At 45.3% G+C, this 24684-nt stretch overlaps 1 protein-coding gene and 1 long non-coding RNA gene across 7 annotated transcripts in view; one reads left to right on the top strand and one right to left on the bottom strand.

Annotated features, from left to right (window-relative positions):
* The window catches only part of fgfr2 (fibroblast growth factor receptor 2), a 42067-nt gene extending 17735 nt beyond the window's left edge, over nucleotides 1-24332 (bottom strand). For 4 of the 6 annotated variants that reach the window (XM_033614024.2, XM_033614025.2, XM_033614022.2 and 1 more), the window contains exons 1-7: nucleotides 23702-24332; nucleotides 21345-21600; nucleotides 13642-13899; nucleotides 13269-13343; nucleotides 7812-7981; nucleotides 5746-5869; nucleotides 51-241 (exon numbers count right to left, since the gene is read on the bottom strand). In XM_033614024.2, the coding sequence (XP_033469915.1) occupies nucleotides 51-241; nucleotides 5746-5869; nucleotides 7812-7981; nucleotides 13269-13343; nucleotides 13642-13899; nucleotides 21345-21525 (999 nt within the window). In that variant the 5' untranslated portion in view covers nucleotides 21526-21600; nucleotides 23702-24332. The remainder of the gene's footprint in view (nucleotides 1-50; nucleotides 242-5745; nucleotides 5870-7811; nucleotides 7982-13268; nucleotides 13344-13641; nucleotides 13900-21344; nucleotides 21601-23701) is intronic. The other 2 variants (XM_033614026.2, XM_078160957.1) reach the window with 2 other exon arrangements.
* Nucleotides 20070-21057, top strand: LOC144458445 (uncharacterized). The gene is made up of 2 exons (XR_013487927.1): nucleotides 20070-20225; nucleotides 20678-21057. It is a non-coding gene; the product is annotated as an uncharacterized LOC144458445 (long non-coding RNA).
* Nucleotides 24333-24684: the final 352 nt, after the last annotated feature.

The raw sequence follows: 24684 nt of genomic DNA, 5'->3' as shown, positions 1-24684 counted from the left end.
AAGGACTCTAATCAAGAAAAAATCATAAAACAGGAAGTACGGGAACGTACCTTTAACACTCGCACGTAGGGGTGACCATCAGGGCCATAGCGACTGCCGTTCTGAGTGATGTGTTTCAGCCACTGGATGTGAGGCTGGGCGTCGCTGTAGACCTTGCAGACGAAGCGGGCATCCTCCCCAACATGCACAGTGGTGTTGGCTGGGAGACCAGCCTGGAGAATAGGCCGGTGAGGGGACCGCTCTGTTAAGAGAGAGACAAATAGAACTTTTAGGAGGCATGTTCATAACTTAGATTAATTCATTACTAAGATTTAGGAGGATTTAGTGGCATCCAGCAGTGAGGACTGCAGACTGCAACTGACTGAAACTTCTCCCAGTTAGAATCAGTGTTCATTATTCAGAAGGTTTTAACCAGGAGCAGAATTATTCGCAAAGGTTTCCTTCTCTCCAAAACAAACAGACTTGGTGATTTAAACCTCTGAAAACACTATTTAAAGCTCTTTCACCTGCCAATGTTTATTGGCATGGATGAGACAGGCTGTTAGCCCATTACCTGCTTATGTATGCTCACCTTTTTTCTCTGAAAACTTAAGATAAAGACGTTCAGGAGGTTTTTACCAGGAGCCAAATTATCCACAGAGGTCTCTTCAACTCCAGAGCAAAGAGACCCGATGATTTAACACACTTAATCCAGTAGTTTTTCTAATGCTGGTCATTGTAGAGGGGCTGCTAACTGCAGTGGTCAATGCGAAAATGCAACTGGCCCTACCTAGAGCCAGTGTTTGGTTTGTTTGTTGTGGGATACTGTAGAAACATGGTGGTGCAACATGGCAGACGCCATGGACGAGGACCCGCTCCAGCTATTAATGACTCATTATAAAGTTGGGAAAACACAACAATTCTTTTTTTCAGATGATTATACAATAAAGAAAACATAATTATTATATAATACTCCATTTCTGCCAATATACCCCCCTTAATCCTACACACTGTACTGTAAACATATGTGTTGACCAATAGGAAACTGTCTCAGAACCTGGTATTCCTCTTTAAGAATGATATAGTCTGTTTTATCTTTGCAGAAGCAGAACTTCACATACTGTGAGTGTGAATGTTTCCCGGCAACCTTGACAGGTAAAATCATGACTGCCTCTTTCTTATCTCAAAAGCATTTAAAGGCTTCACACAAAACAAAGAGGCGGATGCATTTATCACTGAAAGATAAAGAACTCAGGTGGAGGAGGACTTCCAGAAAGAAGGGTGCATATATTTCAAGTGAGTAAGGGGGGGTAAAGCAAAACTATGTGCCAGTCTTGGAAAGTGAAACACCTTGGTGCCCCCCCCCCCCCCCCCCCCCCCCCTTCCTAAATCCAGCTATCTGCATTCTTTTACAAGCAAACATTTGGCCTGCGAATCCAAACAGAGCGAGACCTGTTGAACAATGCCCCCTTTCAAACACTGCCCGGCCCTCACAACCACGCTGAGGAGCCCACCAACCCCCACACTGACAGCAACCACCCGCTGCCACACACACACACACACACAAAATGACATCACTTTAGCCTGAGGCGCTGCATTGCCTTTCCAAAACAAAGCCTTAAGGTAGGTGCAGTGACTATGTGTGTGTGCATGTGTGTGTATAAGGTCGGAGGTGGGCCGGGGGGATGGTCAGGGGGTGAGGCTGTGTGATGAAGGGTAGAGGAAGGACTTTAAAAAGGGAGAGAGAATTAGCAAGGTAAGCGAAGGGAAGAAAAGGCATCAACAGATGGAGAGTGCAGAAACGATGAGGCAGAGACTTCTTCCATATGTCTGTCTGCCCGCCTGTCTTCCTGCTCCATCTTTCTGAAATCTGTCAGATCAGATGATTCCCACCCCTCCTTCCTCTCCCTACCCATCTCCCTCCTCCTGCCTGCACATTCCTAGGGCTCGCCTTGTTTATTGTCTCCCCCCTTCTCTCCTCCTCCATCTTTCACAGGCCTCCCTGCCCTCTCGATCTTTCCCAAACAGAGAGAGGTGATCAACGTAAATCAGTCTGTCGCCAAATAGAATCATATACATTGACTAAAACAGCCAAAAGGGAAAACAACAGTCATGCAGACAGAGACATGGTGCTAAGAGAAATTCATTGTAACCATTATAGCTGATCGAAACCATAGCTGGAGCATTTAGAGCTGCAGAGCCGACAACTCAGACCAAATGACAGCATGGGCGTGCAGTGCGAGAAAATAGGCCACATTGTGATTATGGAGAAACTCCAAAACAATAAAAGTTTGTGGAGCAATTCTTGCTTAAATTAGATAAAGGAATATCGTGTGTGTGTGGGGGCAGAGAAGCTCCTTTATAGCCCATCGACCACACACATGAAAGCGAGACATGAGGGATGTTGGGAGAGGAAATAGTAAAAAAAGAATTTGAAAAACTTAGCCATGCTGTCCCCTCTGTCCGCAGCATGGAATGAGGGAATGGCGACAGAGAAAGCTAACATGTGGTTAGCATGTATCCAGTGATGGAATGTAGCAACGTGCATTTACTGAAGTACAAATCTGGTAAAAATTGTAGCACTTGTACTTTACTTGCTACTTTATACTCCACTACATTTATAAGACAGCTGGAATTACTAGTTAATTTTGAAGGTAAGACTTTGCATACAAAATATTGGCTAAGTTTTTAACATACAACACATTTGATATATTTAACCAGTGGTTAAATCTTTTTCGGTTTGTGACCCATTTTAAATTTTCAGATGGTTTTAATAACTTCAGTGCTCAAAGAGAGTTTTTTTTAACCAAAAAGCAAATATAGCAGAAAACTACTGCGTATACATTGATGCATCAGTATTAACATTCTATTAATATCCTATAAAACAATACATCAGTCACAGGTGACATTTTATTGCAAAAGTGGTACTTTACTTTCATACTTAAAATGAGCTCTATATGACACTCAGAGCATTAATATAGCAGCAAACAACTATTTGCTTTGTAAAGATATGGTGGAGTAATGGAGTCCTGAGCAGAGAACTAAGTTACACTACACCTGTGTGTGTTGTAATCTGAGCTTCTCTGTTCTTTGTTGTGGTACACGGTTTGGCCAAGCATCCACTTTAATACATTCGAGTCCTTGTGTGTGTATATCCCACTGGCTAGCTAATCAACACCACTCTGTACAGCGCTACTAAGGTGGTTATCGCTTATATTGGGACAGCACCATTGCGGAGGTGTAGCGCCCACTCTCCAAGCAAATCCGAGGATGGTGAAGGAATGTCCTGGCTTACTCTGCCTCTGATGGTCTTACCCTGACATTTTTACCCTAACACCAATCACAGGGAGTTTAGAATGGGTCATTCCTTCGCTATCCAAGGATTCATAAAAATTTGTCGACACTGTTCGTGCTCCTGTTAGCTGCTAGCCACTGACTCAGCCCCCTCCATGTTGAAAGCCATGCACAGACAACCTCTGAATCATACAAAGCCTTTGCTCTTCGTGTTGTATAGAGCACCTCGAAGAATATTTTTGCTTACAAAATTTCTGTATTTTTACTTAAGATTTTGAATAGAGGGCTTGTAATGACCTTGAAATCGAATGAAAGAATGCTGCGGTGCCTTTTGATGTTTTGCTGTAGCCAATATGTAGTGACCCGTTTCAAAACTGAACCCATTTATCAATTAAGTCATTAGTGGAGAAAATTTGATGGCAGCGGCGGTGGGATAGAGGCAGAAAGAAGCGTGAGGAGACGGACCAGGGGCATTCCATGGTGTCCCATGCGAGACCAGTGAACTCTAGGTAACCGGGCAGCTTGGCACACAAGGCCCTAAGGGTCAGGGAGGGGTAGAGGCACAAGAAGAGAGCGCGGCATGGCACAGGATGACATGGGGCTACCATCAAAGCACCACACGGCTACTGGATGCCACAGCTCTGATTGAAAGAGCCGATGTCTGTTTTGACTCTTCATTTGTGTCTACTTGTCACGTGGGTCTGCTCGTGGATGTCCCACTGCGGCCCATTCCCCAGAGGCCAGTTTGAACCAGAAAGGGCTGGTTCCTCTTGGTTTTAATAGCTGATCCTGCAGGTCATTTGGGTAAAAAAGGAGACTGATAAGAACAGCCTTTTCTGTCTCTGTTTCCCCTCCTTTTCTCTTTCTCCCCCTCTCCTCCCTCTGTCCACCTCACTATAATGGAGGAAAATGAAGCAAGAGGTTGCAGGGGGCAGTGGCTGTGGAGCCAGACGTGGAGGGGGTTTACTGCTCTGCAATAAAACAGAACAAAAAACAGAAATATGCAGTCTGAAGGAGAGCTTTAGCTAACTCCAGAGGGGAGCAGAGCAGGGGGCCGGAGTTGGGGAGCATGTGTGTGCGTGTGTGGACCTTCATGTGTTTGTGTGCACGTGCCTACACGCTCATTGTCCAAAAACCCTCAGGTATTAAATCTCCATCTGATATAAGGAAAATAATACTCCTTATTACCATGGAGACGCTAATCAAAACAGAAGTGTGTAATTACAGTAAGTCTGCTCAGGACAATGGTGACAGTTGGAGAATAATTCTACATAGAGACACAGACATGGAGTGACCAGTGGCCCTTAAATGCTCTTCTTGGAATCAAACTGCTGCCGCTGCACGTCTGTCCGAGTTATCTGTGGACTATTGACCAGCCTTTAGAGGAATAACTGTGTCAGATAAACTTTGATGTGTACTGATTGCTTGTATTGTGGTTTGAGTGAGGTCAAAGAAGACATTGATCTACAATCTTTATCCCACTCCCCTTGTTGTCCCCGCTCTCTGCCCCGCATTGATTCTGCAAACTGAGCAGAAAAACAATCTTTGCTTTCTGGGCTCCAAAGGTCATAGTGAGGGGTTGACTGAGTTGGGTCTGAACTCGCTGTAATAGCGCTGAGGCCAGCACTTTGTGTCCTAATAGAGTGACACTAAACGGTCATCCGTTTAAGTCCCCATCATACCCTAGCTGACCTTGCGGGGTCACGTCACCCAAAGCACACAAAAAAACATCTTTCCACTTGCCTCTTGTGGTATTGAGCCACGCAGATAGTTTCTGATTTATTAGCCAAGGCTGTGGTGCTCAAGTCATGGAAAATTGCATTTGAAAAACTGGACAACAATGTGGTTTTCCTTCCAGAAACTGTGTTCCAATTATTCGAGATATTCCACAGACATGACTATGAGCAATTTTTGGGGGGAATCATTTCTCCAATAAAAAGTAGTTCCAGTAATAATTTTTGTGATTTGGGTGAAATGACCCTTTATATTGACCTTTAGCGATAAATATTTGAGTATGTTTCAGCTGGAGTTTAGATGGGTAATTAGCACAAAGAGCAGAACCACCAAGTTGGCGCTTCAGACTGAATGTAACAACTAGATCATGTTAGAAGACTGCCGCATACACACTATAACTGGACCATAGGCACAAAATACCATCAGATTTACCTAAATGAATAAAATCATATTTAATATAATAACCCAAATAATATAAATTGGTTACTACATTAACACTGCTGACACATGCAGCTTTAGCTTCCACACACTTGGCAGCACTCCTTGTCCTGCACCTGCATCCAGAGTGCACCTGGGCCATCAAACAACACACACACACATACGCCATTCTCACTGTGAGAACTTTTCCCGCTTGCCTCCCCTTCTCCACCTCTCCCTCCCTCCATCTGTCCACTCCTCCTTCTTTAGCCTCACAGGTGTTCTCTCAGTGTAGGTGTGTGTTTTGTGCATGGTACTGACCCACTACGTCCAGGGTGTAGGTGTGGTTGATGGCTCCGAATTCATTCTCCACCAGACAGGTGTAGTTGCCCTTGTCCGACGGCACCACGCTCTCCATGATCAGGGTCCAGTGCTGGCTACGCACCTGGGTACGAGAGGCAGGGGTTTCTCATTATGAGCACATGGAAACAAAGACTCACCCACTGATGCGCACATACACAACTGCAGAGAAATGCAGGTGACATTAACAGTGACAAAGATGAGGAAGGAAAATGATGGAGGGGATTTGATTGGAAGAGTGGAAGATGAGAGCTGATGCAGAGGGCTGGGAGCTAATATGGAGGTTGACGACAGGCCGATTCCACCAAAATGACTCTGTAACATCAGAATATTGTCTTTTTAGTCCTTTTGGAAGTTCTGAAAAGTAGATGTAAAAAACTAAAATGACATAGGATACAATTTTTAGGTTGACAAACACACCTAGCAGAGACCCCTTATTTGCCTTTAGCTGTCTAATTCTTCTGTCAGTCACTGTTATCTTGGGCGGTAAACCCCACCCATCTACTCTAAGCAGTCTCAAACACACAGTTATTCATCATTATCTGCAAAAATAGTTTCACCCCTGTGTGGAATCCACAGGTGTGAGCTAACAATAGTGTTTCCGTCTGCACACTGAAGAGAGACTGCAGCTACTGCTTGCATAGGCCTACATTTCACACAATAGAGAGATTATACTGCAGGGCTGGGCTCAGGTACAGCTTTTGTCCAACATTTGTTGACAAAAAGAGAGAAACGAGCTGCCCGCAGCGTATCTGACAGCCCGACTGTATCGTTTCCGTCACGTCGTGGCTGTTTTTTGTCCACGCTGTAATGAGTCCGCTGAAAGCCAAGGGGAAGCGACATTAGCAGCGACATCAACATAATCTGCTCCTAAACTTTCCTGGCAGGGAGATGTGTTTCCTCATAAACCGTCAGTCATTAACCAGGAACCTCGGACATGTTCAGCACCACTGGATCTATTCATAAATTAATTTCATAACTGTCTGATTCAACTGTTATTCCACTCTATCAGTGTGGCTCCAGCATATACAGTAAATGCTGCTTGTTTAGAGAGACAAAGAGGAATTCAGGAGCAAAATAGCTAAACTGCAATCCAAATAGACTCTGTCATAGGGGAGGAATTCTTCACATTAAGACTAGTTGTTGCAGGCTTTTTTTTATACTAATAGGAAATAAAACAACCACACAAGCTTTACTTTCCCATGACATACAGAATCAGGTATTTTCAGCATGTATAAATCAACTCACACTGTTTATTTCCCAAAATGGGACTAGTGGGAGACAATTTCATAAGGAACCACAGTATGGAAAGTCGCACTCATTTCTGTCAACTGCTGACATCATACACACATATCATTGTTCTGGTCCTCCTTCCAAGAATTAGGGAATGCTTTGGAGTTCATTTCTAGTTTTAATTTGAATTTTGGTTTGTGTTAAATGAAAAGTCAGCCAGCTGCACAGCCAGGATCCTTCAGTTTAAACTTTAACCAGCGCAGCAACAGTGTTTGTAAATCACATTTAAAAACAGCAGAATCACACGCTAGAATCACATACTAGTCTCCAGCCAAAGCCAGTGGGACCTGTTCTCCCTGATTGAGTTACATCAGCATTCTCAACTCAGTTCAACCCTGACGCGACCTACCTTCTCTATACGTTACTGTCTGGGGGCATTTAACCCTTAAGTCCTGGGCTTAAGTTTCTAATTGTTGGGGGTAAAGAACCATTTCGAGTTACAGTGAGAGGCTCTGCAAAGTATCCTGGTGAGAGGAGGCGCACGGATGAGCAATTCCAATTTCACACCAGAAACCCTGCCCTCGTTTCCTCTGTCTACTCTCCTCCCGTCTCTCCAGTGAAGGGTGGAGAAGGGGCGAAAGGACAGCCAGAGAATGATTGGAAGAAGGAGGCTTGACGTCCCTTGTAAATACATTCGCAAAATGGCCAAAAGTGCTGCAGCGCACAAAGCAGTAAAAAAAGCAGTGAGTTGACATTTGTAATAAAAAAGCATGATGTATTACTGTTTATCCTACCTTATACCCTCCCATGCGGTCCTCTTGGCGGAAAGGCCTGCTGTTTTTGAGCCAGCGCAGCTTAGGCCGGGGGTTGCCTCCTGCAGCACAGCGGAACTTGACTGTGTTGGCAGCTGGCACCGCATGCAGCTTCTTCTCCATCTTTGCTGACGAGGTCCAATACGGAGCGCCTACAACCAGAGAACAGTTGGTGTTCAGTCGGGGTGAGATTTAACAGTTTGGCTTCGGGGGCTTGGACTGACTAAGGCAGATATACATGGAAGCGTGACAGCGGAGGAGCCAAACCTGAACCATTCCTAACACTCCCAGAGACACCCCCCACACACACACACACACACACACCTCTTTGGCAACACTGACTGATCCTCCGTCTGTATAACACAACCCAGAGCTCCACACTCACACAGTTAAATAAAAACACACACTTTCCCTGTAGGCTCGGCGGGGTGTTGCAGAGGGGGAAAAAACATCAGCTCTGAGGGGAGAATGTGCCTGGGCGTTGCCAAGAGGGTAACTAGACCATCACATTCAATTTCATCTCATTCCACTTACCAGCTTTTTTTCTCTCCCTTCACTTCCTCCAATTACCATAGCTCCCCTGTTTATCTGCCTGTCACTTGGCTAGATATACACGGCAGGGCCAGGGATGCTTATCACCCTTGGAAAATCGTTATGTGCCATCAGGGGAGAAAATGAATGTCACGTTTAACGAAGGGTTTCAGAGTTCTCAACACACACTTTTGCCCAGATTTTATCAATGGCAAAAATGTTACTATTTCTCCCACTGAAATCTGTCACCTTCCCTGTGTTTTGTCCATTCTCTAGTTCCCTATTTTCTCCCAATTTCTGTCTCTCAGTCAGCTGGATTTTCCTCCGAGCCCCCCGCCCGCCCTTTCTCTCTGCACCTGGGAGCGTGATTGCCTAAGCAGATGGGGCTCAGAGGGGAAGAAAAACTCAAAGTCAAACAACAACCAAAACGGTCTTCCACACCATCACTTCCTCTCCGTATAGCAGGAGTACAAGCAACATAGGGAATACCCACAGATAAGACCGCTACTGACTTTAGTATGACCCTAAAACATAATCCCGGGAGAATGTTACTGCCTGTCCAATCTGCATACTATCAGACACCTCCCATCATTTTCTCTGGCATGCACAGCCGGACAAGTCGCACATACTTGGATGGTAAAGTCAGTAAACAGTGCTCTTCCTTCCTGAATGGATGCATACGGTAAGTGCTCAAACTATAATTAGTCATTGCCCTTCCTTCTCACTCTCACTATCTGTGCTTCTCTTCCTGCATCTTCACCTCTTGGTCCCCGCCATTCCTCTTCATTCACTCTCCCTGTCATCACTCCGTCCGTTCAGACAGAGACAGATTAGGTGGAGACCGGCCCATTGCGAGGCTGTCTCTCCGAAACGACCTCTGACCCCAAACTGGCAGCCAGGTCGGACGATGGGGTTGGGACATGAAAGGTGAGCGGGGCTGTTTCCCATGCTCTCCGTCCGGAGGGGCAGCACTTCAAACGAGAAGACCCTCAGACCTCTCTCCAGATGAAGCCAAACTCTCACTGGCCCAACTGCTGTGGACTCCAGGAACCCCCGCCTCCCCCCAAAGCCCCGTGCATCCGGATCCCCACTCACGGCTGTTTATCCTAAGCTTGCCTGGGGTGAGCTGAGGTTATCGAACTCCTGTGCTATGAGTCAAGATTTTTTTCTCTAAGTTCCTCTGGAGAAATAAATCCATTAGTGACCCAAAGTTGTATTTCAACATTGAAATGTTTCCTCATTCCTCCTCTTCACTGTATGCATCTATGCAGGCTGAACAAAGCACCTTAGGGCCAATGTTGGGGAAACAATGTGAGATTTTGAGAATTCAGTGTCAAGAGTATTGTTGCTGTAAAAAACATGTTTCTCCAAAATGTCAGCTTTTCATGAGTGAAGAGAAACATCCTAGCATTTTTTTTAGCCAAAGGGTTTTTGAACAGTTTAAAAAGCAGGAGCATCTTCTCTGCCTGCAAACAATCAGTTTTTCAAAGTTCAAAATCAAATATTGATAAATCCTGATTGGTTTACAGAAATATGTGACATCAACTTTTTCCACTTGAGTCCCACCCACTTCAAACAAGAGAGCTGAGCTCAGACAAAATAAAAATACTGAAATCACAGTTGTGACATTGCCAAAACGGCTCAAACTTTGGCAGAAAATTGCGTGTTCATGTAGGACCTCATTATTTATTGTGAGAAGGTGATGGAATAAATAGGTTTTCAGGGCTTTTAAAAATACTTCTGTCAGAACTTTTTTGTTGTAACCTTTCAACTTTGTTTCCACATTTTTTCTTTAGAAATTATGACATCATCGTCATAATATAATATTATTTCTCATAAACGTACAAGTTTATTCCCTTAATATGATTTTCTTTTCAAAATACTGTGACATTATTTTAGAAATCTCTAATTTGTTTCCCAACAGTGGTCATAACCTTCAACTTAAAAGCTGCACACTGGAGGCCTCGAATACCTTTTTATTTTTTCAATAGACAGATTTTTTTCTACTTCAGTACCCGCAACAGCCCAAAGACTAACAGGACATCAGTGGAGATCTAATATTTATTCATTAATAGTATAAAAACTATTCCCTCTGGGCGGTGCACGAGTGCTTAAGCTGCATGTTTTTATGTTTCGGTCTTAACTTTAATTATACTGCTGAGACAGATCTGTTCTTCCATGAAAATCCTGCCGCGCAGCTTCAACTCAAGGGGAGGCACGATGACAATGAGTCATGATGTAAACAATAATGAGCAATGTCGCCAACAGGACAGAGACTTTGTAACAACAACAGGATTGAACGCAGACAGCAAAGCTCCACGTGGCTCTTGAACTTCATAATGACATCAATGCTACCCTCCTCCAGTCCCCCCACCCTCCTCACCCTTCCCCTAAACACAGCTTCCCTCACAGATCCCTGTAGAGGCTCTTCCATGTCTCCTCCAATAACACCACCCACTGCTGACAATGGACAAACACTCTGGACCGGCTTATGTTGTTCAATCTTTTATACAAAGTCAAATCAAAATGCTCTGTTTTGCAGTGGCCTGATGCCCAACCCATTCTGAGAGCTCCAGAAGACGAAAAAAAAAAAAAGAGCCACGAATATAAAGCTACACCCCGCACTCTCCGCTCTCATTCCCTCCCACGCCTACACGCACCCTCCTCCCTCACTCCAGTCCTCGGCCCGAGGCCAAGGCTCCACGCCATGCTCAGAGAAGCTGGTGCTGATCCAACAACGCGCCCCCCCTCCTCCTCTTCCCCCTGCCTCTTTTCCTTCTCTGCTTCTTCCGCCTTTCTTTTAATAATAATCTTGGTTTTGAATTTTCAGAAACACACACGGCGAGAAAATGCGACTGTACTGCCAGAACAGCTTTCCCTTTGTTTTCAAACAGCTTATTACCACCAGAATGGCTGGATCTTTTCCCTCTCCCCCCATTTTTTTCCTCTTGCTGAGTTCCTCTCTCTCCCCCATATTTAATGGATTTCAGGCAATTACAGTCAGCCCAAAAGTGGAGGAGGAGGACTCACGGTGAGACGCGATGCGTGTGGAGAATTTTAACAAGATGTGGAAGCCCTCATCTTTACTTGAGCGAGTGTATGTGTATGGGAACGCATGCATGTGTGCACGTGGCTACATAAACACATCACTACCCCAGACACTCACCAACACATAACTTTGGTAAAAACTTTCTCTTTCTCACACACATACACACAGACACACACACACACATAGGCCCATCAGGTGGGTAACTGAGTCCAGATGGGTTGTCTTTCATAATGGATGAGCCCAGCTGACTGACTGGCTGACTGGCTGGCTGGCTGGCTCCATGAGGCCTGACTACCTGAGGGACACTAGCTGAAGGAATGTCAGGAATCTCTGTCTTCCCTAGAGACACAGACGCAGGCTATACAACACACACTCCAAAATCTCACAGTATAGGCCTAGACAGGAATGCTAAGGTATAGAGTAGCAGAGATGTGGGTGCAGAGCTGACATGAGTTTTGGCATTGCTAACAGCTGTCTCCTCCCGATCCCAAAAGAATAGGCACTATCTCCTGCCTTAATCATAATCGCACAGTCTGAACTCTGCTAATAAACACTGACAAAGCTAAGTAGATTATTTCACTTAGGGATTAAGTCTGTGTGAGTGTTTGGCTTTTACAATCAGCATTCCAGACTTAAGTTTTGACATGCCGTTAAGGACAGCTCATTGTTGTTTTAGACCGGGATATGGCTTCAAAGGAAGGAAAAATGCTACTTTCAAGTGCTGAATTGTTGATTTTTTGCCATGCCCAAAACACAGCGGCACTCCCATAAATTTTTCATGGGGGTAACTGAATTTCAAGAATTCTATTATTCTGTTGTAGCATGTAGGCTAGGTGAAAACTATGCCAATATGGAGAGTTAAGGAATCGCGTTCTTCAAATAGGCTGATTGTCCTTTTCTTCAAAAAGGCAAACATGAAGCTTTAATTTGTGGTAGTAGACTGGTTGTAAGGAGCAAAACATTCACTGTGAAAAAGTCCTAACAAGTTTAAGGGAGATTCATAGGTACCCATAGAGCCCATTTTCATTCAGATATCTTGAGGTGAGAATTCAAGGGACTCCCTTGAAGACTGCCACGCCAGTTGTTCTAGCCTAGCCTAATTTGAAGTGTTACTTAGCCCGCTTCCTGATAAGTTATTTTGGCGGTTGCTACTTATGGATGCCTTGGGTTGTCTACTCTCACAAGATACTCCTACCTTTACACTAGCTTAAAAATGAGTGCACTACAGCCTCTTAAAAATCACCCTCCAAGTATTTTTGCCGGCGGGTGCCATTGGAGGTGACAGTGGAGGTTCAGCAATTGTATCAGGGGGTTGATGTCCCCCTGCCCCCCTTGGGGGTGTCACTGCCAAAAATGTACACTTCAATGTGACATCTTTGGTTGTTTCACTTAAATCTCACCTGTGAGTAGCTGTTTGCATTGTGACATGGCATCACTGAATGATCATACAGTATATGATACAAGTGGAACACGTCACACTGTGTGGCTGCTTATTTCCTTGTTTTCATTTCCCAGTTTTCCCTGTATTTTCCTTCCCTTTCCCAAATGCTACTGTAGGAAGTAAACTATGGTTATTTTCACTAGGATGAGGGTCCTGCATTTGCTAATTTTACTCAGGGGAGGTCCTGAAAAAACAGCAGTAGCTCCTAGGAGAGTGAGGGTTGAGTTCACGATAGAAACAACATTGGACAGACAGAGAGCTGTTGTGGAGAGAGAACAGGGTCACAAAAGTGCAGCCACTGGCTTCTACTGTTGCTTAAGTGTGCCCTGGTCAAGTGCGTCTCATCTATAGGAGTTGGTGAGGAAGAAAGGCGCATTATTAAGTCTTTCATCCTTCTTTTCATCCCTACTATACTTACTTATCTGCTCTCCGTCTGCCCCAGTGTCCTCCGAACGCTCTGTATCGTCCTCATCATCCCCCGACGAGATGGCATCTGCACAGAGTAACCACGGTTACTGCCAACCTTTGGCAACCCGCATGCACACACGTACAATATTGCATGCAGAACTTTTCATGCAGTCCCTTTCGTGCAGATTTGCACAGACAAATTTGTAAAAAAAAATGCTTGAGTGGGGCCCTTTTTAGATGAATCTTGTGAGCTACAGAAAAAATATATGTAGGCCCTTGACCATATCTACTCCATGGCCACTTCCTGGACTCAACCACACTCAGTCCAACTCTAAATCTCTGAACTTCCTGTCCCATCCTGACCTTTCTCATCCCTGACTCACCTGTGACATTCACTATGAAGCAGACCGTGTCTTTGCCCACGCTGGTGCAGGTGTACAGGCCTGAATCCTTGGGCGTGGCATCACGGATCTGCAGCACCTCCTGCTCTATCACTGTGCGGTTGTTGGTGCCCAGCGAGCTGCCGTCTTTGGTCCAGGTGATGGTCCCCGTCGGCGGCAGAGGGCAGCTCAGCTTCAGCAACTCCCCCGGGTGCACCGAGCACACCGTGGGCTTAGAAATTTGGTATTTGTTCGATGCCTCTGCAGAGCGGATGGGGAGGGGGGGAGGAGGAGGAGGATGAGGTTGAATGGGTGGGGTGGGGAAGGCGAAGGACAGATTGGAGAAGGAAAAGGGTGCACAAGAAGGAGGAAGGAGAGGTGGGAGAGGAAGAAACAAGCCATAGTGTAAGAAACAAAAACACCACATAACCCCCAAATGGATGCACTTGAATCAACTTATGCAGGAGGAGCAATACAGAAAAGAGGAGGCCCATTTTTTTTTTAAACCATCACACCACCATGTCGTTACCACAAACTCCCAGTCAGTTCTTTGAAATGGAGCCCTTAGAAAATACCACTGTTCTGTTATCAGGTGTGCAGTGTGATTGGCGTTCATAGAGCATGCAGTTACGGCCATAGCAACATGTGTAGAGAAAAAAAAATCGATGCTTTGCGAGCAGGTGAGAATTGGACGTCACTGTGTTGAGAGACAGCCCCCCCACAACTAACATCCATCCCATTTAACATAGATGCCAAGCAGCCAGTGTGTGTGGGTGAGTAGGGAGCAGCACAGACAGATCCTAAAAAAAGGTAATAAAACTCCAGCACGTCTGCCCATCAGAGAAGAAAGCAGCCAAAAAGGTCTGGGACGGAAGCGGTTGTCAGGCAGGGGGAAGGGAGAAAAGGGGTGGGGGTGGGGGATGGGGGGAGCTTTCTTTTTTGGCGTCGCCTTGGTTTTGACTCTGCGCCTAAGCTTCGAAAACCTTGACCCTGGCTGACCTTGCTTGACTTTCTGTTTTCCATCTCTCTCTTCATCGTTCTCTTTAATAACATGGCCATGGAGGATCTGCAACCACTGCACAGGATCTGCCGGCCAAGGCAGAGAGCAAGAAACTCCTGTCGACTCCAAAGTGCATAAAACCTTCACTTCTGGGAGAAAATCCAAGTCCGCCTGCGAGTGCATGTGTGTACACCGTGTCCTCTGACTTGTACAACTGCACGGAGGGAACAAGGTGAATGTCCAATATATCAAAGGGAATTCAGAGTGTCCGTAGCTGAGACATGCACTTCTACATCAGGACGGATTTAAACGTTTCTGTGCAAACTCTAGTCTGTGACTGAGTGTTGAGCAAAAGGGGGGGAAACTTGCCTGAAATACAAGCTGGCTTCTGCTACATATACTGTAGCCAATTCCAGTCACCTTGAGGCTGTTGCAGACTTTAACACACACACATTCATGCACAAGTGTGTACATTCACTCAGCTCAAACGATCTCTGCAACCATCCAGTGAGAAAAAAAAAACTGGAAGAAATTCCAAGTTCTTTTTATTGCAGCACAAAAATGTCTGTTTGTGTTTTTTCTTCAGAGGGAACTGAGTGAAAGTGGCAAAAAAAGAGAGGGATTAAAAAGATTTAAGGGGGGGAAAGTAGCAACAATGGAAAAGCATACGAAAAAGCCAGCGATGAAGGTATATGTAGTGTTTGAGTGAAGACTGATAGGTGTAATTATAGAGGCAGTGGCACTCCCAGCCTTTCCTGTACCTCAATACACCTTTTCAACAACATTCCACCCCCTTTATTGGCCTTACATGTGTGTTAAATGTAAAGTATACACACACACACACACACACACACTCTAGCCTCAACAGGAAGGGAAAGTCATTCCGACACAAGCCAGCGGTCGAGGCATGTGTGCGAGCCTCTAAACGCTCCCCCTGGGCAAGTAGACACACACAGACAGGTACAGTTCCTGAACTGTCTTTTTTCTCTCTTCTCTCCCTCTTTCCTTCGATCCGGAAATAATTAACCCCTCCTTCTCCACCCAACTCTGAGTGTGTGGTCTGATAAGAGGTGGAGCTCCTGCACTGATTGATGGGAGCTGTCTCCGCTACCTTTTACGACATGGTTTTCCACACCGGGGGCCACTGCCTTTTACTCCAATATTATTACTGGCTTCAGCTTTTCCTCTGCTGTTTAATTTAGGATTTTGTAGAGTTAGAGATGTCGTAACTTCCAGGACACAAAGCAGTGTAGGTATCTGCTGGGAAGTAAGCAGGTATGGACAATTTCAAGATCCCCGCAATGACGCTGACGTAGGAACGCAACACCTGGAATATATGCACACACACAGGCCGCTCTGTGTGTCAGCACACTGAAGAAATAGGGACGGTACTGAGGTGCTTCATAGAAAGATGATACAGATACATGGATGCACATGTGTGTTACACTACAAGGAGACATCTAGGGAAGAAGGAGACATGTAAGGAAAGAAAATAAATACAGAGGAGAGGAAAGGAATCTCTCCAAATGGTGTGTCTGATTAAAGAAAGCATGCACGTGTTAGTTCTGCCTTCATCATTTTCTTATCTCTGCTGTGTCCATCTGTCCCCCTCCATCAAGTCCTCCTCCTGCTGCTGCTGCTCCTTCATTTCCCCCTTCAGCTTTGCCCTCTCCCTCCCCCCTTCCCACACTTCTCCACCCCCCACTGACCCTGCTGACCTAACCCTGACCCTTCCCAAACCTGTTGACACCTCCAGCATGCCCAATTGTTCATGGGAACCTGTGTCACGTAAGCACACACACACACAAAGTGAATGCAGCAAGAACCTAAAGAAACCTCAACACTGAGAAAATTAAGATACAGAGTTTGCACCTTAATAAATGCAGGAATCAGACACGTGCACACCAGGACATACAGGCTCTGACACACACTCACACACACCTTAAGGAGAGTTTACAAGGGTCCAGGGATGCATGCTGAGTTGAAGAGTTGAAACACTTCACTGCAGATTTTTCATCTCTGCAAAGTTTCATCCCGCTCTGCACCGCAGGAGGGGGCGTGCGCCTCGCTATCTCTCTCTCTCTCTCACACACACACACACTCACACTTTTGCTCGATTTCTTTCAAACAGCTTTCTCCCCTCTCCCCCTCCCTCCATCACCACTATCATTTTGCCTCTCTTCTCCTGAAGCACACCTCCATTTCAAAACCCATCTTTCTCGCTCTCTGACAGCTATTACAAGTGTCTATCAGGTGTGATAGATTCAGGCTGTCCACTCCTGGCTTTGTCCTCACTCACGCCGTCTTGGCTGACGATAATTAGTCTCGCAGCCTGAGTGTCTGCGGCAAAATGCAGCGAGCAATTCCCACCAACATCTACTTGACGTCTGCTCGACTGTATGTCTCTGTCTGTCTGTCTGTCTGTCTGTCAAGCCAGCGAGAGCCAGGCTTGGCAAAGTGGCAAAGGGGAGTTTACGACAGATTTCCTTACGTAAATGATCTTATGAATTTACTTCTGCAGAGAGGCACATTCGGCTGCAAATCTATTCTCCCATCTCCTCCCTGTCTGTCGCGCTCTGCACAACGGGACAGGCGGACTAAATGTAATGACTGCCATCTGAGGCATACACTCAGCATGCATGCAGACCAACAGGCACACACACACACTGCCAAATCACATTATCTCTGCTGCCCTTCTTATCCCTCCTTTCTTCCTCTCCTCTTTCCTCTGTATCCTCCTCACGTAGTCAAATCCCAGGACTTTTCTCCCCTTTTTGTCTCTCCCTCTTTTCTGATGTCAGTGTCTTTTCACATTCAAATCCCTCCTTAGCTTTTTTTATTATGACAAAGGAGCAGCTCCATGAACTGGCTCCTGCTGGCGTCCATGGCAACAGCCCCTCTGCTTCACCCACCCCTCCACCCCTCATCAAGGAATTCCCTGAACCCCACCCGACCCCTTTAACCCACAGGCTAACCCCTTATCTCCCAAAATCTTCTTAAGTTGAAGCTCTATTGACCCTCAGGGTCGAGCTTCCCTCTTCTTTGCTTTGGCCTCTGGAGATTAATCTATTTTCCATTTTCATAATCAATGAATCTGCCAATTATTTTTTCCCGTCACAACTTCCCAGAGCTCAGGGTGACATCTGCAAATGTCTTATTTAGTCAATCCAGCAGTCCAAAACCAACAGATAATTAGTTTATAATGATATAAAACAGAGGAAAGCAGCTAATGCTCACAGCGGAGAAGCTGGAACCAGAAAATGTTTGGCTTTTTTCTTTTTTTTTTTTTTTTACTATTTCTTACATTTAAAATTATAGAAATGATCAATTGAATATATCACAACAGTTGTTGATTATTTTTCCACTAATTGTTTTAACTCTAATATACTAATTAACATAACAAGTGGCATTACTTGCAGGAGGTTCAGTGCCTCGCACAGAAACACATCAAAGGATGATCTATTATCCTGAGCAACTACTCTAAAAAAAACTTACATAGTAGGTGCAACATTATCTAGTAAAATGCATACTACTTTAGGAAATTGCAACATTGATTTTGCCTCAGCGTCTCATTTCTTAATCTATTTTTTTTTAATTTTAATCAGTAGTTTTAGTCAGTGTTATTCCTCCACCATCACCACCTCCCCTATCCATGCTGGCTCAGATTCCACTCTGCCTCCTGCCGCACACCGGACAGTCCACTGAGACCTGAGGCACAAGCTGGCACAGGCCGCAGCTCTTCCCAGCCTCTTATCAGACAGGTGTGGGATCGAGCGGCGGAGTGACAAGGTATTTTCTGGCACATCAGCCAAAGCAAATAACAGTCCACACACACACATACACACACACACTCAAACCTTCAAGTTTACCACTGGCCAACGGCAGGCTAATAAAAGTCATTGTGTGAGGGCCGTATATTCCGCCCAACTGCCCCCCCGGTCACACCACCGGCCGACACACTGCGTTTGTTTGGAGTTCAGTTCCATTGCCATCGCCACAGTCAAACACACACACACACAGACACACACTCTGTGTCATTAACTGGCCAACTGACTCTTTTATACTTTTACCGCTGTACCCCTGCTGTGTAGATAGCACAGCAACTCCTTCACATTCCCACTTTCACACACAACCACCAACAGTCTACTACAATGTATGATCTTAATTAGCAGTGTATGATCATCATGACTGTTAATGAAATAAAGGCAATTACTGCTGTGTTTAACACAAGCAGACGATGTATCTTGTGAAATAAGGTACGCAGCGTACTGGTGGAAATTTGATTAAGAGTAGAAATCATGCAGCAAATAAATACAGAGATATGCCAAGAAGGCAATTAGGTTCCTACTGTACGCAGAAACTCTTTATGAAACACAACTTGTCTTTTGTCAACAAGTATCCATCCTTTTCTTGTTTCTGTCTGAGAATGAAAGACTCATCCTTGACACATAATGCAGCCTTTATTTATTTAACCACTCAACTCTTTTGAAGTGTTTGCCTCCATGCTGATCAGAGCTTTTTCTGAAGAACAGAATTTGGCAGGGGAGAACAGGAAAGTACAGCCAGACCATGAGCTGACTTTTGTCAGCTGCACTCACATTCAGCCTTCATTCCAGTCAGTGTGCCTGATGCCACATTTATTCCACGTTTTAATGCAAAGAGGGCCCTGGCTGAACAGACCAGAGAGCACAGAATACCAATGTTAAAGACACACACCTGCTGTGTTTGGCACCATTGTTATTCAGCTCAGTCAGAGTATTTTAATCACTGTGCAAGCGGAGAGCGCCTGGACAAGGTAAACACTCCCATAGATATTGAAGTAGCTACAGGGACAACAATAGGTCTGTTGTGGAGGCCTTAACCAGCGCGCTCGCTCTACTTCTACTGTTACAGCAGCCACAGGTAAACAAACTAGCAAGGCCACCAGGGGTGCAGGCGTGGACTCTATGGAGACAACATTGATATGCAATCTGATGGATCTACAGCAATTACTGCTCCCACACACATGCAGTGGTGTGACCCAGGCTGCAGGGCAAAAGGGGTGAGGGGGGGTGGAAATCCTATGTCTCTGTAGAAGGCGGGACCAGCTGTCTCCCTCACATCTATACCCTACAGGTGACAGCAGTACATCCCACCAGGAGCTGTGATCGCAAGGAGACCACAACAAACCAGATCCGTGGACGCACTGATTCAATCACACACAGCTGAAAAATAAAATCTATGTTTGCTGTGTGTAGCAGGCAAACTGACTCAGGATCAGATAAGCAGGCCAGGGTTCTCTGTGCCCCGTTGATTCCTCATCATGTGACCCCCAGGTCTAGCCTCTTAATCTCCAGTCACATGACTTCACCGCAGCCCAGCGCTCTGTAATCTCTCCATCTAAAGGAAGAAGTCAAATATGCACAAATCCTCTTAGACCTTTCCTGGAGGATTGTATAACTCTGGAAAACTCTCCCTCTGTCCTCCCATGTAGCAAAGCTCCCGGGCCATGTGGGGCTCTGAACTCAACAGCATGGAGCCAAACAGTCTGCGACAGAACAACAAAAACATCAACAAGAGAGGAGAGCGCAGGCAGCCTCTCATCAAGGTAGGTAAGAATGATACCTGACCTCAAGGGCAAAGGGCAAGACAAGGTACAGCGTGTATGTGTGTGTGTAGGGAGAGAGACAGATGGGGGAGGTGGCTTAAAAAAAGTGATGCTCTGTTGTTGGCCCAACTTACAATTAGCATGCTGATTAAAAGCCTGGGAACAAAAGGCTTTGGAATGTGAGTCACCATCCATCACAACAACTCTAATTAGCTAGTCTCTGACCAGACTGGAGACAGAAAACGGAGAAGCCTCAAAAGACAAGAAAAAACAAAACACAAACAGCTTTCCCTATACTTTTACTAATAAAAAAACATGGGTTTATAACATTTAAATTCACAAACTTTGCAGACAACAACGCAGACAGGCAGTCGTGACTCGAAGAAACAAAGCAAAGCCCTGAACTCTGTATTCTCATTTCTCTTTCCCTCCCTCTTTGTGCGTCTTTCCAGGCAAACAGGGCATGAGAGAAAATGCCAGCATAAACACTGTCCCACCCTCCTTCACGGCTCTCCCTTGTCCTCCCATGCGGGGTCACAAACCTGCCTTTAACACTCAAGTATACCCTGAACTACCACAGACATCAGCAGGAGAAATAAAACATAAAAGTGTGAATCCCACGCCTCATGGTGAGGAAAACAAGAGGCTCGCCATGCTGAGGTTAGTTGTTTCCTTTTCAGTGTATTTATTTTAATCTCCTGAAAGTCTCACATGAATGCTATTTCTACTTGTTAGACTTTTAGTGAAGTTTATATGGTTAGAAGGGCTCAAAAGACCGGTCTCCTCTGCAAGAAATATAAAATACTAACTTGTAAGTGTACAAGTGACAGTGATACCTTGTTATTTTGCAACTGTTTTATCTTAAAATGGATGTAAGAGAAATACCCCTTAGTTCATTGGAGGCATATTTTAGATTTTTTATCCACTGACATTTAAGTTAAGGACAGGAATTCTAAGGAAAGGATGCAAGAGTTAACCAAAACTCAAGGTTTGAGTAGGGAAAACAAACTTGACAGAGCTACACCTGCTCTCTAAAAACAAACCAAACAAATGGTTTCCCCCCCCTGCTCCACCTCCCACACTCTTCTTTTTAGTCCTTCCCCATCCCCCTCCGCTTACCTTCAGGTTCCAAAGTGGCCTCCTCCTCCTTGGTGCCAGTGAGGGGCGGCCGGGCCACGCTGACGGTCAGCAGGGACAGCAGGACAGCGGCCAGCAGCCAGGCCCACGAGGCCATCCCGTTAGTGGGGGCAAGCGCTCCCCATACCCCCCTTCTCCACCTCCCCCTGGACACTGATCCCATCTGAGGGGGTCCACCCAACCATCAACTGCTGCTGGGTCGGCCTGTCACTCAGTGGAATTCACCCAATCACCTGGGCTGAGAGATGAAGGAGAGAAAAGGAGGAAGGGAAGGTGGCCGAGTGATGACAGAGGAGGTGGACACAAGAGTGAGAAAAAGGACATTTGTTAGTGTGGAATAATTCATTTCAAAGACCTTGTTTCTGAACCCTTTTTCATTCTTTCTTTATTTTACAGAGTGAGACAAAAAAAATGGAGCGAGAGAAAGCAACAGAGACACAGAGGGTTTCACAATGCTGTCAAACAAGCCGTGCCACAGACATACCGAAGCTGTGAGGCAGCAGCAGTCAACACAACTTGCATCTATCTTTACTTCATATCTATAATTAAATGCATTGAATTGTGTCTTAGAGAAACCAATTAAGAGCTCTGTAGGTCTTAGTATTCACAGTCTAACCAGTCTGATGTATCCCTGAATTACACTGCCTGACTTTGTGTAAGTTAATTAAAATGTGATTTCACACAAATCTGATGCTTATTCTCCTAAATCAAATTAATACTAAAATCTATTCTTCAGTGATGAGGCATAATGTGATTTGAAAATATCCCTGGCACAGGATGGACAGCAGATCAGCCAGTGTGGCACCAATTTGGATTAGATGGACATCGTTTATTCCCGTGCGCAACAGATGCGCCAAACCTGTTGCCCGCGCTGCTGCATCCGTGTTAATTGTATTCCTAAAGAGGGGGCTCTTATTGCATTTGCGTGACTTGATTATGAAACCAGTAAGGCTTTAATTGAAATGCAATATTGCAATATTGGGGACACACACACACTCACACAGCAATCTGTTTAGCCAGACATCTGCGGTTCAACCGTGCTGAAGTGTCTCAGGAGGTTTGGTGAAGTCACGCTTCCCTGCGCTCCTTCTGCTCCAGCTGGACGTATCGATTGGTTTTTACCCGCAAAGACACATGTAGTTTGACTTCTACAGAGTCAACCTGAAAACGTGGAGCCTGGTTTATCTTTAATTCCCCCCCTCAGGGACTACACGCGACACGGACAGTGGACGCGCACATGATGTCGGGGTGAATCCATGAATGCACCCCGACATCCTAACTCTATTAGAAATATGTGCACCGGTGTGATTTTGCAATTAAGGTGAATAATTCTGCGTAGTTACAGCTCTGACGTATGAATTATTAATGAATTGTAAACCAATCAGTGCACCAATCAACCACTGAGCTTACCGCTGTCTGAAAACTTCAACTGGACGAATAGAGACCAGAATTACGCAGAAACCATCATTTAAAAGCGCGTGGCACACACAAAACAATGAATATTTCAGCAAGTATTGAATATAACTAAGAGCTACATATGTAAAAGGACAGTTGACAATAAAATATCAAATCTATAAACTCATGAAACTTAAGAGAAAATGGTTTAAAGAGTTTACATAATGTGCTCCTCATTAAATAAACTTCTTTTTGCATGTTGCTGACGACATGACATTTTGACACATGTGGGACTTTGCTCCATACATGTCCACAGCTTTCATTTAAACCGGGCTTTGAATGAAATTTCTTGGCGCTGATTGAATTCCTATTGAAATTCAAATCAGTTGGCTTTTTCCACAATGGGGGCTCATTTGGAGCTGCTCAGTGATTTAGGGCTCCGGCACCAAGCAGTGAAAAAACAACTGCGGTCACGGGATAATTGGCACCATAAATGCAATGTAGAAAATTAAGCAAAGTAATAAATAACCAGGACACTTGTTAATGGGCCTTAAAGTGATGATGCAAGGTGCTGCGTGGTTCCTCCTCTCCTAAGATAAACAAGGATTTCTCTGATTTCACTTAGGGTGGTGGAAAAATAAAGTGCACTGCATTATTTTGTTAGATGTATTTTTTTTAACTCAAATAAACCTTATAGACAACTTTGCATATTTTAAAGAAAAGTCTCAATAAAGACTTCTTACTCAGACAACTTTGTAAATTCAATTGTAATTATGAAATTGTAATTATTTTTGCTGTGCAGCTGTGAAGAAGAACAAAATATTGCAAAACCCAGAAAAGCGCAAGGCATTTCTACAACCACGTAGTTTACTGGCCATGACAGCCAAAACCCTGACAGATGAGAATGTGAGAGAAACGTTCAAACGTAATTAGAAAATACTTACCAGGGAGGAATAAAATCGTGGAGATCTCTGTTTTGGCATGCACAGATAAGGGAGGAGAGAGCATGAGCTGAATCCAGAGGGAGGAATGTCTCCAACTCCACAATGCACCAAAAAAATCTGCGAGGCGCTGCCTTTTTCAGCTTACTATTCCACAATCAGCCGGCATCAACTCAGATCAGAGGATATATTCCAAACCCGACTGGCAGCGTAGTCCAATGCCATGCAAAGAAATCCGAGTTTACACGCGTTATCCTTCATAAACAGCTCGGAAAACCATACCGCTGTCCCCCCGAAACTTTCCTCCCCGTCACCAAGTTTCTTCCAGGGCGCAAAACATGCCCAGTGTTCCCGAGCAGCGCACTTGTCAACTAAAAAGAAAGTTTGCAGCTACGAGGGAGGCGGAACGGGGTCTAAAAGGTACAAGAGGATAGTTGTCCGATGCAAAATGTCATAAAATCCATCAATGCGCGTTCCCCTGGTGAAAAGTGCGTCTTTCGCGTCTCTTTCTCGTCTTCCGCCGACAGTCCTCGCACTGTTTCTCAGACGCTTTGTCAGGTTTACTCGGTTTTTTCTCCTCCTTACGTCTCCACACACTGCCCTCCTCCTCCACTCCAGTGGGTGTCACCCCCCCCCCCCCCCCAAGCACCCCCGTGTAATTCGAGCCGCTTTTCCTGGCCGCAGTGCCTTTGGGCCCTGCCTTCCTCCGCCCATCAAGCTGCAGCGCTGCCCGCCCGCCTGCCTGCCCTGCCCGCTCAACTTGCTCAAACTGGGGCCAATACGAGGACGAGGAGGGCCCCCGCTCCGCTCCGGAGCTGTCAGACCGCAGTAACAACGCCCCTCAGTGGCCAAGGCATGACATCTGCGGGACACACACACAAACGCTCAAGGCATCTACACTTAGCATATTCAAATCCTGCAGTGGTGCAAGAAATGTCTACATCATTTTTGTAAGTTAAAGTACCAGAAACACTTTAGAATATAAT

Source organism: Epinephelus lanceolatus, chromosome 17, assembly GCF_041903045.1.
Source record: "Epinephelus lanceolatus isolate andai-2023 chromosome 17, ASM4190304v1, whole genome shotgun sequence".
NCBI lineage: Eukaryota > Metazoa > Chordata > Actinopteri > Perciformes > Serranidae > Epinephelus > Epinephelus lanceolatus.
This window is presented reverse-complemented; position numbering and strand designations above follow the sequence as displayed.